Below are 15,978 nucleotides of genomic sequence, written 5' to 3' on the forward strand. Positions count from 1 at the left end.
TCACTGAAATACTCAACGTCCACCGTCAGCAATCAGTTTCAGAAAAACAGCGTTTATAATATTTTGTATGATTTTTTTTACTGTGTGTGAGAGAGAGAGAGAGAGAGAGAGAGAGAGAGAGAGAGAGAGAGAGAGAGAGAGAGAGAGAGAGAGAGAGTGTATCAGCGTGTCGATCCATCAGCAAAGCCTCGGCCCTGCAGGGGTTCCCTCCTTATTTAGGTCATCATGGTCAAAGAGTTAAACTCCTGTGGAAACACGATGGTTTCGACTGGTCTGTGTGGCCTAAATCCTCCCATAACCGCCGTTTATCCTAAACGCTGAATGCAGCATCCATGCATGCATCGCTCCACCGGCTGCAACTGTAAAGTAATGCATCAGATTTAACAGCCTTATAATGATAATAATATATCAGCAACGTGGCCATTTCAGCAAGATGAATAATTTACACTTTCGCGAGTGAAGCATCCATAATGACTATTTGTAAATAAGCTTTTATTTTTATCAACTAAAAAGATGATTTGATTAAAGTATTTCGTTGCCATTATTCAATTTAAATTAGAATTAATATTTTCAGTTTGTTAAATTTTACCCCCCATTTTATTGTTTTTTTGTCACAATTTTATTTCTGTTTTGTATGATTTATATTATATTTGTACAGCCTTTTATTAGTCAATCGTCTGTAAGCCATTTTTAATTAAAAGAATATTACGGTATACAAATAGAGTTGAACCTGTTGGGAGGGGGGTAAAACCTGGACACATTTCAGTCCGAGTAGCACCGTAGCATCACAACCACAACCTTTTTTAAGCAAACACAGTAGGAAGACACAGATCTGTTCACATTCTCCACCATTTCTTTCACTTTTTAAAATAAAAGACAGAAGGGAGGGAGTGAACGAACGAGGAGAGAGAGAAGCTGTGACAGATTGAGTTTGGGAAAGACAGGAACAAAGATGCAGATGAGAGAGAGAGAGAGAGAGAGGGAGAGAGAGAGAGAGAGAGAGAGAGAGAGAGAGAGAGAGAGAGAGAGAGAGAGAGAGAGAGAGAGAAAGAGATGGTGATGATGCAGGCAGGAGATTACATAACACTCTATCAGACCAGGAGGGAAGGAGGGAACAGGAGAAGGGAGGATGGGAGGATAAATGGAGGAGAGGAGTGACGCAGTCTGTGAATGAAGAGAAACCGCCCGACTCCTCCTCGGCAGGAACCTGATGAAGACTCACCGCCACGCCCTCATCGACTCATCAGAGCTGCTGCTGCTGCAGACGCCTGGAAAACTCAGTTTGGAGAACAACTGAGATGAATGAACGTAGTTCACAACAAGCCGGGGTTAGGGTTAGTTCTGTGACAACATGTTGTTTAACCTGAAAGTCAGAGTGATTTCTTAGAACTGCATGGAATAATCTCAATACCTAATTAAAAGAAATCATTTTGAACACCAGAACTGAAACAAATAGATCAACACTCCTTTTTTGCTGCATTACAATATTAAAGCTGCACAAATCAATATTTATATTAAGAAACAATGAAATGACTTTCAGATCATTGTTTGAACGTCTTCGCCGTGTGATTCACTCTCACGGCTCTCATCGAATGAAGTTCTGTAGATGAACTGTTCAGCACCAAACAGCAGAATGCCAAAGAATGGCTTCATGTTTAAGAATAAAACACGTTGCTGTCTGGTTTTGCATGTTGCATCCAGCCATGTTTTTCTATGTTCGCCTGCTTGTTGTGACTTTTTTTTTTTGTCACTTTCCTGCCTTTGGTTCAATCTTTGTTTTATCTCAAATCAATGAAACCTTTAATGAAGTTAAATTCAGATCCGACCGGGACGTTAGAGAAGAGTGCAGGCCGGATGAGAGGGATCCAGAATCCTGACGCATCAGAACTGCTGCATGGAGAAGATGAACGCTCTGTGTGTTCGTTCACGAGGATGTTGCGCTCGTGTTGCACTGTAGACGGTATGTGATGTTCGAGGGAGATTAGAAACAAACCCACCAAATCAAATGGGAGCCATAATCCCAGATAATCCTATAGAAACCTCTGCCTTGCCCACAGCCAGTCAGTCATCTGGCTAGCTAGCTTCATCGGCCTGCAACTCCGACAGACTGAACCAACCAGCTGGACTAGTCTGTTCATTTATACTCAAGCAACAAACTGACTGCAGGAAATATACAAACAAAATGTCCCTTTACCTGCAGTGCGTTTTAGTTTTGGAGATATCTGCCTTTTCTCCAGTATAATGGGTCAATAAGAAAGTAGTTCCTACATGTGGTATTTGGCCTGTGATGTCTTGGTTCTGCATCCCAGTTGCAAAGTTGACAAATTCCAGTCATGTTTTGTAGCACGATTAAGAGAACGACATATGGTTTGGGCTACTCGTCCTCCGTCCTCCACGACAGAAGGAGCCGCCCAAATGAAATCCTTACAGATGTTATTGCAACAACAACAGCTCAGAACACATCTTTGGAAAATCAATTTACTTTGGTCGGTAGAACCCTGAAGTCTCAGTGTGAAGGGCGTCTGCTGTGTGTCGTTTTCTATTCTGCACATGTGATAATAGATCCTTTAAGTTGTAATTCTAATTGGGTCATTTTCTCATAGACTTCTATACAATCAGAGAGGAGTCGTCCCCTAATGGCCAGCACAGAGAATGACAGTTTAAGGCACTTCAGATTTGCCTTCACTTCTCTGAAGGGAAGTTATGACCTGATTACAAATAAATAAACAAAATCAAGTGAAAGTTTCATATTTACGGCGGCTCGTGAAGGCAGCAGCATCAGCAGCTCCGATGCCTGCAGATTCAGATGAAAAGGCTCTTTTTTTCTTTTCTTGCTCCCGGCTTCTGATTGGCTGAGCCGGCTGGGGGGAAAGGGGGCGGGGCTTGTATCCGAGTCCTAGCACCATAGTCTGCTGTGGAAGCAGCGAAAGGTGTAGAGATTTTCACCTTCACACACACACACGCGGACTGTCACATACACACTCACACACACACGCGCACACACACGCTCTGTGACGGAAACGGAACACGCCGAAGCGGTGAGTAAAGCCCGTTTTACATTTTAATATCTGTTTTAGCGACGCGTCATCTCGCGGTTAGCGTCGTTTCGCCCGCCGTGTCCTCGCGCTGCGCCATCCTCTCGCGCGCTAATGAATGAATGATGGATGTCGTGTCGTATTTACGTCGGTATTCAGGTCTCGCGCTGCAGTGGCTCGGATGAGGGCCTATTTTTAGCTCAGTTAATATATATATATATATATAAATATATATGGCGGACGGGCAGACATTTGGCGTGGTGGTGCACGGTGTTCCCCCTCGGCTCGGTGGAGGATGGTGGGCGTGTGACGGGGGGGTGGGTGGGGTGGGGGGTGTTCCGTGGGTTCGTGTCTCTTTGTTATGGTGGTGCCGCAGTCGGGATGGTGCACCCCTCCTGCTGAAACATCACCACCAGTCGGCCAGAGATGCTCCTATAACACCCCATGCATGAGCTCCCACATAGGCTGCCTCTTTAAACTCAGTGTTGCTGTAGAAAGGGCTCGAGATTGTGATTTTATTTTTAATTTTATGATTATTATATATATTATGGTTTGTGTGTCTAACTGCTGCCACAGGAGTGTAGTTCTCCCAGAGGCAGCAGGTGCAGCTCCAGAGCAGTCCAGGCCTCAAACCTTCTGATGTTACACATCATATATACACACCAGTTTTAGGAAGACTGTGGTGTTCTCTATATGGACTAAGCCTGCCGTTATACAATAATACCCCCCCTACACCCACACACACACACACACACACACACACACACACACACACACACACACACACACACACTGCATCCTCTGTCTCTGTGTGGATTAGCACACATTGTTCTATCTATGCTGCATGTCTCCCTCTGGCTGCTCCTGATTTTGGTCTTCGTTTTTGAACGCATGGTGTCGGAGGATAATAGTGAACGCATTGTAAACTCATTATAAATGCAGATGCACTTTAGGAATACCCCTGGAGAAGCACCTGAATCTTAATTCTCCCCTTAGATTTCCCCTTAAAGTTTGAGTGGACAGCGTCTATTCTGTCCCTGGTTGTCGGCTAACGGGGATGCACTGATATCAGGCCTATACCGACTCAAATAGCTGGATCGGAGACAATGGGGTCGATCTATTTAATTCTTTGTTTGTATACTAAGTTTTGACCACTTTGTTGCTGCATTAAAAAGGTTTGGGTCCCTTTGGCTAGCTCGGTGCTGCTCCAAATGATGGTGTCGTCTCAGGTTCCTCCTCAGCCAAACTTGGTGTCAGCACGTTTGGTGCAGTTTGTACTGTTAGCATAATTCGTGTCTGGATAACGTGTTGTCATGTTCAGGGTCATCGAGAAGCAAGACACATGCTCCCAGTCTCATGTCGTGCACCTTTTTAAGAAAGTAATGTTTAAGTCGAGCCGAACACAACCAAAACCCGGGTATCGCTATCAAGGCTGAAAGTGTCAGATGTTTTTCCTAATAAAGCTACAGGACGTTTCATCCCAAGACAAACGGCTGCACCGTGACATAAATTGGACTCCTTCTGGAGTCTGGTGCTTGGTCTTGTACAATAAATTCAGCCTGACATGTTTGGTGTCTTTGGAAACTTTAGTGTCTAGACTGTCTTGTGGGTCGGGGACGGTGCTCGGGTTTGATTGTTGGTCTGCCGGTGGCTCCTGCTGGGTTCAAGAGGTCAGGCTGAGTTGGTGTGTTTACTGGTGTCTCTGTCACTCAACCTCCTGAGTTTGAAGTATTTCTTTTTTGACATAACCACAAGTAATAATATATTACAAGGCTGGAAATTTAAAAAAATATGATAAACACATTCAAACATGTCTGATATTATCTTCCATACAACTAAACGAAAACAGTGTAAACTGAAACAGAACAAAATGAAAAACACTACAAAAACGACTTTGGTTTAGTAACAGATATCATGGTTTGGCTTGAAATGACTGTGAAATAGAATCCTGAACTACAATGTTTCTAAGAGCAGACATTTTGGCTTCACCTCAAGAACAAGTGTAAATAATGAACTGAATGAAATGCTTTGATTTCAGGTTCCTGGCATATCGGCCTCTGAAAAAGGTCCTAATGTATCGTGCATGGGGAAATAGTGGAATCGTATGTTTATAAAACAAGAGGAAATCATCTCTAAATTGCTATTCATTTCTACCAAACACTTCATCTTCAGGTGTATCCCCCTTCCTTGCTCAGATTCAAGCAGCAGTCCTTCCAAACAGCATATCTATGTTTTTGCCTGGCTTGTCAGAAAGATAAGACAGCCAAGAATGAAAATGTCACATGATGACGAGAGGAAGATATACCTAGCAGTATGGAGAAGCACTGGGGAACAAATATAACTAACATAAATGCATCTACTGCAGCAGGTTCCCATCAACAGAGGGACTTCAGGTCTTTTATCACGTGATACAAGGACAGGATATTTTAAAAGAAAGCATGCTAATGCTAATCGCTAAATAGTAACAACAATGTTAACTCATGAAAAATCCATACGGCATACTGTCAGGATATTTTGCATGTATTGATCTTAATGTATAAACTTTGCTACTTTTTTCGGTACACCAGATGTCTTATGTTTTTCTGGTGCAGTCAGCGAGATCGTTGCCCAACAAAACCACTTTGCTGCAATAACAATAACTCAAGTTAGATGAACCGAGAGACAAACATGCAGTCAAAAACAAAATTAGCAATATATTTTATCACACTACTCAGCATATCATAAACATGCAATAAGACCGTATTATGACGTCAGTACCTATGGAGATAATGGTGCGGCCCTTTGTTCGCTTCTACATGTTCCAATAGCAAATATTTGCTTGCTGCAATATTAATACTGTGAGGGAACCTTTAAGCCGAGTAGACGTGAATGAGGTTTAGAAAACAGGCGTCTGTCAGTTGAACATGTTTGATCCTGGCAAACGGAGTCAGATGTGTTGTATGGTGGCCAATGTACCGGATATGAACATCCAAAACCCCGTCGGATCCATTTCTGTAGCCCTGTTCACAGTGAAATCCAGGTTTTAGAGTAGCTGAGAGGTGAAAACGGGTCCAGCATGGCTGCTGCTGCTCTTAACGTCCTTGAATGTTCAAACAGAACGGATGAAATGCAACAAAAGCAGACCGGTGTTTGCCTCGGACTACAGGCAGGAAGCTCTGTGGATTATCAGTTCTGATGCATGGCTGGTGTGATGACGATGATGCCATGCTTTCTGCTTTAGAGATTGTTGGGATTACATGCAATCCCTGCCAGATTAGCAGCCAAGCAGACAGGAAGTCAGGCCAGCGGTTCCATCCAACCAGGTAAACGCAACATTTTCAGTCCACTAGTCAGACCTGCAGTCCCTCAGGTTTCCAATGAAACAACCAGTCATCCAGCTGGTCGAACATAATTTAAAAACATAATGATGTCAGTTATAATCAGCTAGGAACCAATTTAAGATTTATCTCACAAAAATACGCAAAATAACACCATTTTATAGCGCAGTACAGATACCTAGCAGGAGAAAGTCCAATAGGATGTGGTGGATACAGAACTTTCACCCAGGAGACCGGTGTTTGTTTCCCACGTGAAAACAAAAATGAATCATCAATTTATTTGAAATTACGTAGGCCGCGTAAATGATTGTAACCCGAAACACAATCTTTTCTTTCAGCCATTGATTCTGCTGCTTCAAGTGGCTGAACTTTTTTTTTTTATTATTAATTTGAATATTGATGCATTTTATGTGAATGCATTTTTGACATCTCACATGACAGATGTTAAGTATAACTAATCTTCTTCCATTTCTCTTTTCTAACACCAATTCAAAGAGATATTTCTATGAATTGTGAATATGAATGTAGTAGTGATGCTCATGTGGTGACAGTTTACATGAAGAGTAACAACGTTCGAGGCTAATTGCAGATAGTCAGTGCCAAAGTGACCATCAGCTTTTCATTGATGCCATATTGTCTTTTCCCTTTAAGCTTGTGGATATCGTGAAGTTGACCTCACACTGCTCTGACAACGGGTGCAAACTGTTACAAGATGGTCGGTGCACTTACTGTGCAGTCGTCATTTTTATTCATTACTGATGGCCTGAGAGGATTCTGTGAACTATGAGCCATCTCTTAGAAGCCATTTTTATTGGCACCGCAGGATTAACGGCCTGGAAGCCTTGCAAACATTTACTGTATCTGAAAGAATAAATCGTAGCGGAAGGAAAAGTGAGAGTAGCATACAGACCCTGTCGTATCATCTTACTGAGAAATATCAGATTCTGTCTATAGTGGTGTGTTCTCATTCCTAAATATAATATTAAATAGTATTCGTAGTGTTTGGTGAGGAGGTATGTTGAGGAGCTCCGAAGTTTACTCACTAACACGAGACAGAAGCTAGCATCATTAGGAAGGTCGTCACTGACTTGATCCAAACAACAGAGCTGCGTTTGTTTTAGTGAGAGCTGGGCCTGTTGAAATAACTACTATAGATTTATATCGTATGATGTGGGGACATATGTTCAATATTTTTATGTATTGACTTGTACGATATATGGACATGACCTCGATAATTTTTACGTTATTAACTTATCGTATGATAAAAGAACATGAAATCCATAATTTTTACATTATTGACTTGTACAATGTGGCCGTCATATACATAATATACCAATATCTGCAATAACTTGATATTGGCTCATATATCAGCCTGGCCAATCTTGCCCATTTGCATTGTTTCAAATGTAAATGTAATTTTTGAATGAGGTTTTCTTTCTTCTGGTACAGAAGGTTCTGGTTTCACCTGGAATTATCCCTCGAGGAGTGAAAGTAAATGGTAGCATTTATTATTGATATGCATGTTTCTTTTTTGGTAAGCAATTAAATGAACAAATCCAGTGCAGCAGTGTCATGGCTTTAAAAGTAGCCTTGACTGCACCTTAGAGCTGCAGCGAACCGATCAAACAGCAGAGTTCAGAGGGAACAACAAAGGTCGAGATTCAGATCAGACCTGACATCATGTGGTGTGCTAGAGGATGGGATGGCAGCGTGTCTTTTGTCATCATCCTCTTCCAGCCAGCTTCCATCACTGGGTTATTTTTGTGGTCTTTTATGTCCTGCTGATAGCAGAGGGTGAGATTCAGATCAGACCTGACATCAGAGAGTGAGGGAAGTATCAGAACAAAGTCACTCTTCAATGCGTTACAATGGCAAGAATGTATTATTTTACCTCTGGGTTCAAAGTGGAAGTAATACATGGAGTTCATGTTAATTTTCTTTTTTTAAAGATGATTTTTGTGGCGTTTTATAGTTCATGGACACATGGGGATAGACCAGACAGAAACCTCTGGTTCTGAAAAGTGAAGCCAACACTGCCAAGTGCCTTAAAGTGTCAATCTCTCTTCTAGCCACCAGGGGGCGATTCCTCTCGGATTGTAATAAGTCTCTGAGACCTTTCTTCTCTCTTGATTTGTTATCTCAGTAAACATTGTAAATCCTTAATACAGCATGAAGTTCATTTAGTAAATGATGGTCCATTTAGAGTCAAATAGAATGCAAAATGCAGACCTCCATTCTATAGAGAGTAGGGGAATAAGTGTGCGCTATTATCACTTACTATTTTCATTATTATGGTGTGGTCATGTTCATTACTTTATTCAAGGTGTCTGGAGCTGCAGTCAGTAGCAACGTACGCTCTGTCACCGTTCAAACCGTAGGTCTGTCCCTTGGAAACACTGAGCAAAGGACGCTGACTTACTTCCTTTCCTTTCCAAAGGACACGTCTGCCTTGAGCTGCTTCCATCTGCTTCTTTTTGCGTCCTTTCTTGTGTCCTTTGTTGCTGCTGTCTCTCCTCCCACACTCTGCCTCACATAAATAAACCACACAAGAGCTTTGAGACTGTCGGGGAGCCGGGAGAGGCGAAGAAGGATGCTCTTTGTTTTGCTTTCGGGGTAAATATACACAGTATATATTAAGGTCATCGTGGTACTAGCATTTCATACTCGATACCCAGGAAAATACTCCGTACCATTAAGAGGCAGGAACTTTTAGTAACGATTAGAACAATACAAAAAACATTATCAACACAAGTTGCCAAAAACAATATTTTTAGGTTGTCTGAGGGCTTGTAAGACAACTACATATTATATATATTTAAGCAAGTCAGATAATAAGAGCTGTTACTTAAAACTAGCAATACTACAGAGCTGAAATACTTTGATGCTCTGATGCTAATCTGTAACTAAATTGCTAAGGCAACAAAATAAAAAAGTGACCGTACAAAGGGTTGGTGCTGTAGTTGTGCTTCCTGCCTGTGACCACTTATGCTATATTGCAACATGTGCAGCGTGACCTATCATTTAATGCAGATCCTCTTCTCAGTTTACCTCCATTGTTTGGTCACCTTCGCTGAGAGTTGTCTCCATCTCCATGATCGTCCCTCACTTTGAAAACGCACCACTCAAACGCAGCACAGAGCCACATTTGACAGATTTGAGCAGTTAGTCATCGTTCTGTCGGTTGAACAAGCCGACTGTCTGCACCTTTTCTCTCACGTGAGTTTCTGGATAGGTCAACACAGTGTGTTGTCAGCAGTAATTTAAACTGCTGCTCATCATTGTGTGTGTGTGTGTGTGTGTGTGTGCGTGTGTGTGCTCGTCAAGTAGGAGACAGCGAGGAGCTGCTGAGTCACCATGGCGACTGACTGGGCAGCCATGACAGGATTTTAACACGTTAGATGCCATGAGTGTTAAGTTAGAGCCTCGCTGGTGCGTTCCCTTTCATTTCCCTGCCGTCTTTAATGTTTGGTCACAGAGAAGGATTATTTTCTCGTCCCTGCCCTCAGTATCATATCGTTGCTATGGAAATGCTAGAAAAATAGAGCCATGATTCATGAGACATGTTCAGAATATCCAAACGGAATAAGATGTTCACCAATCTGTATCGTGTCAAATAGTGGAATATTAGTGTGCATGAAAACTCACCTTTATAACACTTCTTGTTATTGGACAAATATAGTTTGTTAATTAGTTTGTTTTATAGGTCAACCATCTTTCTGCTGCTCGGACACAGAAAAGTTGTGTTTAATGATAATCTCTGACGAGCCCAATCCAGATCAATACGTGGAGCGAAGCACTTCCTATTGACGACATTTATTTTTGAATGACAAGAACACGAACGCACCCTGTTATTCTCGCCCACCCTTTCTCTCTCTCTCTCTCTCTCTCTCTCTCCCCCCCCCCACCCCCAGGCCTGACAACAAAACTTAAAGCTGCACCGTTCGTCCCTCAGTGAATTCACGTTCACAATCACTAATGAGGAAATTCATATTAACACAATTTGTCAAAATTAGAAATCTCACTTTTATGCTGCAGTTATACTTCTAAACGAAGCAGAGGTTTATGGTTTGAGTCTATATTCCATTTCCCCTGGAGGCAGTGGCTCTAATCACTGTTGTTACATCATTGGATATTGTGCTGTGACTCATCAGTGAACTGACCTGCGGCTCAGCTGTGAAGCCAACCAGTATCACACTGAAGAGCAAACAAAACCAGCCTGAACCCTCATTTCTTTTTATCCTACTGTCTTCTTTCATTCACAAATGTCTGTCTTCACATAGACGTGTTGGTGCAGGTCTGTTGTCTTGCTCAATGGCACCTCGGTAGCAGTTAATGGCTGTGGTTCGGAGTCCAGCCTCTAAAGACCTTTGCACGTTAAGTCTGTTTATTATGTATGTTTATTTCATTCATATTTGTTGCAAAAATTCACAAAACATCCAGCAGTGAGGAGATTTTGTGATGCTGTTGCAGCCAATGAGCATTTTATATCTACATACGTAGCAACTCCTCTGTAAGGAGACACGTTTCTATGGCAACCCAGAACATACAAACCAATCACTGGCTCTAGATATGGCCGTTCCCCGCAGTTCTCCTACATGCTTGGCACAGGAGAAGTTTCAGTTGCTGCCAAATCCTCCACATTCTCTTAAATTCCTTTTAAGAGAATTTAGAATTTTCTCTCGGAATTCACATCAAAGAAACGAGACTGTATCGATACTCAAACATGTGCTGCTGTGACATGAGGCTTCATTTATATGATGTTCAATGTTCATATCATCCACCAAATCTCTCAATTGTATTTCCATGGAACAGTTTGAAGTCCTGCCAATCTGCAGCCGTGTGTGTGTGTGTGTGTGTGTGTGTGTGTGTGTGTGTGTGTGTGTGTGTGTGTGTGTGTGTGTGTGTGTGTGTGTGTGTGTGTGTGTGTGTGTGTGTGTGTGTGTGTGTGTGTGTGTGTGTGTGTGTGTGTGTGTGTGTGTGTCAGTGTTTTGGAGGATGAGATGATTATGTAGCCGAAGGCTGGGTTCAGAGAGAGAGAGGTGGCCGTTGCTGGAGCAAGGGATTGTGGGTACAGATATAGTTTTTAATCCCTCAGAGTGCAACAGCTGTCTGAACCCAACAACCCTCATCATCATCATCATCATTCCTCTCCATCTCTGTGCCTCCCACACACATAGATTTATATTTATCACACCACGAAGCCTCTGCTTAACAATAACATTTGAAACTTATGTCAAAGAATTTAAAAGACTTTGAATTTACAACAAGAAAGTCACTAATTCAGTCAATTTATTGTGTTTTTTTTGTATTTTCTCGTCTCGATTCTGGATTAAAAGTTAACTGACAGCTGGTCGGCAGTGTACAGGTGGCTTTTCAAACAATACATGTTCATCATATTCATCGTTAATGAAAAATAGTCTCTCCTATACGAAGCTCTTCCTGGTCCTTTCCCGTCATCCATAACTTTCCCATGAGCCTCCATTGCTCTTCATCCCTTTTCCTGTAGGTTATCAAACTGCAAGAATCATCCCTGTTATCTTTATCTAAATTCCGGGTCATACCAAGTCTCGGTGCCGTTGGGAGCAACGAGAGGCAGAACGGGTTGGAGACAACGAACAGCACCAGCTCCAGGCCACTGAATATTCTGCTTTATGAAACCTCTCCAATGGAGCGATAAATATGGCAGAATAATACGCTGAGAGGGTAATAGAGGTTAGGAAGCCTCTGTTTGGGGGATTTGGTTCATTTTTATACCAGAGAGAGAGAGAGACAGTGCTGTGTGATTATAGACAAAATGTCTGCGGTAAAGATTTTCAGGAACCGGAAATTCGTCGGGAAAGAAACTTTTTGGGGGAAAATTTTAGTCGAGTTTGTTCCTTGATAAATCATTGTTGTATTTTAACCTTTTATCCCGGTTTAATTGACCCATATATCATGTTTTGTAATGAAAAAAACAAACATACATAAATAAATAAACATAGAACATAAACCTGACACATGGTCAGAGGTAATAACATGGAAATCCACAGCTGCAGTAGAAGGATAGAAAGAAAACGACGAGTGCAAAGAATACTTTTAGAAACCCAAAGTGAAAGTGTGAGGTGTCCGTCCTCTGAAACAATGTCCCACAGTTCCACTGGAGGCCCGTTAACACTCTGCTGTATGTCCTCGTGCTGGCTACTGGCCACAGCGTGAGTCTATAACCGTCTTTGTGAGGACCCATCGGAGTTTTCAGACTTGGTTTTTTAGGGTCAGGATGGAGTTAGTAAAGGTCAGGAGGTTTAGTTGGAACGTGTTCAGGTTAGTCAGGGTCCTCGCGAAGATAGAAATCCAGGGATCGTGTGTGTGTGTGTGTGTGTGTGTGTGTGTGTGTGTGTGTGTGTGTGTGTGTGTGTGTGTGTGTGTGTGTGTGTGTGTGTGTGTGTGTGTGTGTGTGTGTGTGTGGTCCAGTTACAAGACAATGGCAGCTTGTTTGCAGGGAGAATGGAGGGAGGGACAAACAGAAATGTGTCTGTGTTGAGGGGTCATGCTGTCTCACTGTTAGACACTATATACTGTAGCTCCGTCCTTAAGGTCGAGGTTATTATTTCTATTTAGACTCATTAGCAACAAAAGTTGTATTGATGTCTTTGTTTTGGCTTTCTGTAGTGACTACCCTGTAAACCTCCATCTTGGAAACATATATTACATAGTAGAACAAAACATGGACATTGCAATCTTTTTTTATCTTGAAATATATATTGGAAATTGGATAATATAATAAAAGGATGATGTTTTGACAGCTATGGATGATCTGGAACTTCACTGATTGTCTGAGGCAAACACCAGTCAGTATTTGTCTCTCTTTGCTTTGTTAGCAGACACAAACTTAATGGCAACACACACTCTCAGTGTGTGACGTGCATCAAAACAGCGGCACCCATTGTTTTCAGTGTCGGTCCACACGCTGGCGCCGTCTTGATGCCCGGCGTGTCGGGCGGCGGCGAGTCAATGTGAAACGATACGAACACAGACTCCACGAAAACACCAGTTTTATGGCACCCTCCTCCTCGATCGGCACACCCTGCCTATAAACCCACATATTCATTACATTTCATTACTGATTTAGAGGCCATTCATTCACCTCGGCATCAGGAAGAGAACCTGATTGATGTTAAACAGCTGCTGACTATCAGGAGGAGACCTGATGTTCATCTTCAGGAGAGAAATATTATATGATTATTATAGATTGTAACGGTCTGCAGTTTTTTCCTTTTCAACCTTTATGTTCTAAGATAGAGAACACCTGAATCATTCTTTTGCTTTGTATTGATTTTCATATTTGTGTTCTTTATTCCCCGTCTTGCATTAATCTTTGTGCTATTAAATAAAGGAAGATAAAGAAAGTATTTCCACAGGGAAAGCAACCGGATGAAGAGAGAGAAGATGTTGATTTTATTCTGTCTATAAAAAGTGTGAAGTAAATATTAATAATAATAATAATAATAATAATAAGTTACTGAGCGCAGAAGAAACCGTAAGAAGAAGCAAAGGATACTAAACGTAATCACTGCTTGTTGTCTCCAGTAACAGGACTATGGACCTGAGCCTGCGAGATGCTTTGGGTGGGGGTGGAGGCGGGGTCCCTGGTGGGGCCCCCGCTGAGGCCCTGCTGAAGAGAGACTTTGTGGCCTCGCTGGAGAAAGAGAGCTATGACGACAAGGTGGGCGAGACGGTCTCCAAGAGCGACTACCGGCCCTTGCTTGATGGAAAGGACACCAAGAGCGGTAAGTCGCCGTGAGCCATCGTGGACCCGGTGGGTGACGAGGAGGTGATGACGCTCCCTCGTGTGATGTTGATCTCTTTCCTGCGGGGAGGTCAGAGTTGAGATGGCTGCAAGCATTTAGAAAGACAAAAAAACAACACAAAATGCCACAAGCTCCTCAGATTCTCTACGTATCAGGGCCATCAGGGATCCTCCTCGGAGAGTGTGTGTGTGTGTGTGTGTGTGTGTGTGTGTGTGTGTGTGTGTGTGTGTGTGTGTGTGTGTGTGCAAGCCTCAAAGATTAAGTGTTATTGCCTCGACACTTTGGCCAAAGCTGTCTAGACTTAAAGTTGAGCTGAAACATCATTTCCAGAGAGTCTCTCTTCCGTACGGCGAGCAGAGAAAAGGTTACGTTTCTCCTCGCTTTGGTGAAAAAAAAACAGGTTGAAAAAAGCTTAAAGAAACATGACAGACATGCAGACAAAACCTCGACTGTGTTCCATGTTTGAGGTTCTAGAAGGACGATGTTGATGAGCGCTGATCAGCCGGGGAATGTTGGGTCTTAAACTAGCTGATCAGCGGAAACATATTTGTCTTCTTCCATATTTGTCGTGTGGCGACTTATTTCTGTCTGAAACAGGAGGCGGGACTTAACGCTGCTGTGATTGATTGATGGATGCATCTCATGATGTTATAGGTTGGCTGATGTAAGGACCCGTCATGTTTTGTTTATATAAACATAAGAAGAAATGTTTCTTCTTTCTTTTTCTCATTTCCTCAGCATATTTTAGCATATTAAATATATGACTGGATATGTGAACTAAAAGACATTTTTAATTAAGAATTTAACTGGCTGTCATCTCTCAAACTCTTTTATTTTTCATGTCTTTTCATCATATCTGTATTTACCTTCCACAGCCTTTTTATTTACTTTCTCTCTCTTTCGGTCTCCGTTCCTCGCCGTCTTTCTCATTTCCTGTTATTGTGGCGGCGTGTCAGCCTGGTGCTGCATTAGCATCACTACGTCACTAAACACACTATTAGCTGGTCCAATGAGTTCAATGCTGTTAAACCCTGACAAAATGTTATCCATAAATATCGCTGTGTAACTCACAGTCACCTTGCTGACTCCTCACCTGGGCTTCTGTCAGTCGGCCACTTTAAACGCTAACTAGCTTTGTGATCTAACTGTGAATGTGAATGTGGTGTTTGAGGCCCATCAATGTCATTCATGTTTTATTTCTTTTCATCTAAATAAGCAAAGCAGTTAATCTAGAAACCCTCTGATATGTGAGAGTAGTCTGATTACATGTCCAGAGACAATATGAACCATTCATGTGATTGTGATTCAGGCATGAGAGATTGTAGAGGACAAAAATATTTATAAATATAAATACAAAAACTTGCTCATGGTATTTACGATTATCCCGATGATGGAAATTCACCACGATCAACATATTGTTGAGCGTTTTTATCTAGGAACCACAATAAAAATCCTATATCGTACAATCCGCCTTTGAAAACCCAAAGAAGAAATATGCTGCAATTGTGAAATATGGACTTTTATTTCTAGTATTTTTTCTGCATTTTGTAGTATAAGTTGGTAAGTGACGTAGCAATGACACAGTCTTTGTAGAAATCTCTCTGTCATCATGCACTAAGTATTAAAAGATAATGACTGGATGTGGTGCAGTGTGTCACTGAACTGATCCAGTGTCTGCTCTCTGAGATGGTTATTATGCCACATTAATATGAGATATTTATTTCACATTGCTCTTGAATAGAAGGCCTTTACTGTCATCACACATTGCACAACAAGATACACAAACACACACATCGTATACGCTGATAAATGTAGTGCATAGTAGAAAGGTTAATGTGC

General features: G+C 42.0%; 1 protein-coding gene across 3 annotated transcripts in view; it reads left to right on the forward strand.

The window, feature by feature from the left end:
- Positions 1 to 2,905: 2,905 nt before the first annotated feature.
- Positions 2,906 to 15,978, forward strand: part of LOC311012174 (uncharacterized protein) — a 64,216-nt gene continuing 51,143 nt past the window's right edge. For all 3 annotated transcript variants that reach the window (XM_084007516.1, XM_084007517.1, XM_084007518.1), the window contains exons 1-2: positions 2,906 to 3,038; positions 13,919 to 14,118. In XM_084007516.1, the coding sequence (XP_083863642.1) occupies positions 13,929 to 14,118 (190 nt within the window). In that variant the 5' untranslated portion in view covers positions 2,906 to 3,038; positions 13,919 to 13,928. The remainder of the gene's footprint in view (positions 3,039 to 13,918; positions 14,119 to 15,978) is intronic.

Source organism: Eutrigla gurnardus (genome assembly GCF_963514095.1).
Source record: "Eutrigla gurnardus genome assembly, chromosome: 4".
Classification (NCBI taxonomy): domain Eukaryota; kingdom Metazoa; phylum Chordata; class Actinopteri; order Perciformes; family Triglidae; genus Eutrigla; species Eutrigla gurnardus.